At 47.0% G+C, this 2500-nt stretch overlaps 1 protein-coding gene across 1 annotated transcript in view; it reads left to right on the top strand.

The window, feature by feature from the left end:
• LOC138977244 (E3 ubiquitin-protein ligase TRIM56-like) overlaps positions 1-2500 on the top strand; it is a 4249-nt gene that overhangs the window by 656 nt on the left and 1093 nt on the right. The window contains exon 2 of the mRNA XM_070350151.1: positions 1176-2309. Within this exon, the coding sequence (XP_070206252.1) occupies positions 1191-2309 (1119 nt within the window). The 5' untranslated portion in view covers positions 1176-1190. The remainder of the gene's footprint in view (positions 1-1175; positions 2310-2500) is intronic.

Here is a 2500-nt window from a genome sequence, read left to right as displayed (position 1 = left end):
ATGGCTTTTTTTTTTAACATTCCTTTTGACGTTTTTGACTTACACATTATTTCATTAGGTTCCTTCTGGTTTGTACAATGTGTGTACTTGTGTTTTATATTGTGTGCCTGTATTTCTGAAGCGCGTTTAGTTCTTCTTGTATCTCCTTTCGTTAAGAAGTGTTTTTATCTCCCTTCGTTAAGTAGTGTTGAAGGGTTGTCGACGCCGTTGCAGGTTATGCTCTGAAGGTTGTATTCTGCTGCGTTTTGTGTGTGCACAAATAGATTAACTCAAATGTAAACCATAAAGAGGTAACAGCCAAACTACGTTATTTGATTGTGTTTAGCTGTGTAGCTGTAACTACTGAAAGTAAGTTAAGCTCCGCTGAGGACTTCTCCTTTGAAAATTGATTTGAAAACATGTTTCCCGGATCTCACGATGCGATACTGGTGTGAACATTACAATAAAACTTGTGTTGACGCCAAGAGCAGAGTACGCGTTTCTAACGTTTAAGTGTGACATTCATCGATGCATTGTCCAATCAAAGTTGCAATCCGTGTATCCACAGATGTGTACAGACAAAATATCCTGCAGCTTGCTCGTTTTTGTCAGTTGTAAGTCGCTGTTCTTTTAAAAAGTTCACACACATATCATTGCTGTTCGAAGGGGACATCAACCCGGGTGGATGGGGGCAAGTAACAAACCATGATCTGGTAGTGGACCGCAAAACGAGTACACCAGGGTTCTGACATTTTATTTGGGATAGACAGTGTGCTTTTGCCTGTCCTATTTCTTTCGTTGAAAAGAACATTATTCAAGTATTTTACTTGTTCGTTTTGCCTATTCTATTATAATCTACAGACACCTAGTCTCAGAGAGATCCATTGTGTTTTACTAACAAGCTTTACGCTGACCTATTCTAAGCATGACAAGTCCTTCTTCCCTTTAACAAATGTAGTTGCTGTTGCTGGTGCAAGTTGCTGTTGTTGTTGTTGTTGTTGTTGTTGCTGTTGCTGTTGTTGTTGTTGTTGTTGTTGTTTTTGTTGCTGCTGCTGCCTTTAGTATAAGTGCCGACTCAGGTGTTGCTTGTATTGCAGTGGTGGTTGGATTTGTTGGAATCGTTACCTCTTTCGCACTCATTTTGTTATAACTTTGTTCTTTGCATTCACATTGTCTTGTCTCTGTTGCTCCATCAGGACTAACTTGTAACCATGGCAACAGCAGCTGGCACAAGTTCAGCGGACACTGAGACAGAATGTTCCGTGTGTCACGAGCTGCTCAAGAACCCCAAACTGCTGCCCTGTGCTCACGTCCTGTGTCGCCACTGTCTTCTCTCCTGGCTCGCCTCCAACCCCGAGGCCCTCTGTCCGCTCTGCAGGGGCGCCATCGCGGACCCCAACGAGAAAAATAAGACGAAGGGGTGGGAGGAGGTGGTGGACGCATTACCGGATGACGTCGCCATGGCAGCGCTGGTGAATAGTACACGTGTACTGTGCCAGGACCACGTGTGTGTTGTGTGTCAGTCAACCGCCGTGTCCATCTGTTTGACCTGCAACGATATGATGTGCACGTCTTGCAGGCAGGCTCACGCAATGTTCTCTATGTCTCGTCAGCACAAGATAGAGAAGCTGTCCAGCATGACAGCGGAAGAGCTAGCTGCCAGTCAGCCTGACCACTGCAGCGTGCACACCAGCAAGCCCTGCGAGCTCTTCTGTCCCACTCACGGGGCCGCCATTTGCCACCTGTGTGCCAGCGCCAAGCACCGCGCATGCCCAGACCTGATGGAGTTGGCGGAAGCAGCAGACAAGTCACGTGAGGAGCTCAGTCAGATGATGACGTCACTGCTGACGGAAGAGCAGCAGCTGGAAGAAGCTGTGGCAGCGTTGGAGCGCCACCTGGAGGCCACGGAGAAAGTGGTGCAGGAAGCTGTTGCTGAGATCGACAGGACCTGCGACCAGTTAGAGAACTCCGTCAAGGAATGCAGGCGTCGTCTAATGAAGATGACACTTGATGCCAAGGCCAAGGTGAAGGACACAGTCTTAGCCGTCAAGGTCACCTTGTTGGATCATCGAGGCAGACTGACGTCACACAGACGTGTTGCTGATCGAACCACCAGAAGTTCCACTAATAAAAGGATGTGTGACGTCACTCGTGCTCTGAGGGACCGTGTGAAGGACATACTGATCACTTGTGGTCAACGCCGAGCGGACTTGAAGTCGGTTTCCATGGTTACGCTGACCATTGACGCTGCCGCTGTGGCCCGCATTGAGAAGGAACTGTCGGAGCTTGGTCAGGTGAAGATAAGCCCTGCGTCTGTCGGTCCTGTTCAGGTAAGATCATCTATAATGGGTTTTGTTGTTGTAGCTTTTTACCCTCTGATAGTCAGCCTGTGAACGGTTGACTAATATACAAAAACGCCATCGCATTTAGTTTACACAATGCAAACGATTATATTTTTATTGGATTCCTTGCAAAGCGCACTAACATTTGTACTTGTTAAGACGAGCACAATAGAAACAGA

This window comes from Littorina saxatilis, linkage group LG9, assembly GCF_037325665.1.
Source record: "Littorina saxatilis isolate snail1 linkage group LG9, US_GU_Lsax_2.0, whole genome shotgun sequence".
NCBI classification, from domain to species: domain Eukaryota; kingdom Metazoa; phylum Mollusca; class Gastropoda; order Littorinimorpha; family Littorinidae; genus Littorina; species Littorina saxatilis.
The sequence above is the reverse complement of the archived record's forward strand: the minus strand, read 5'-3'. Positions and strand labels throughout refer to the sequence as shown.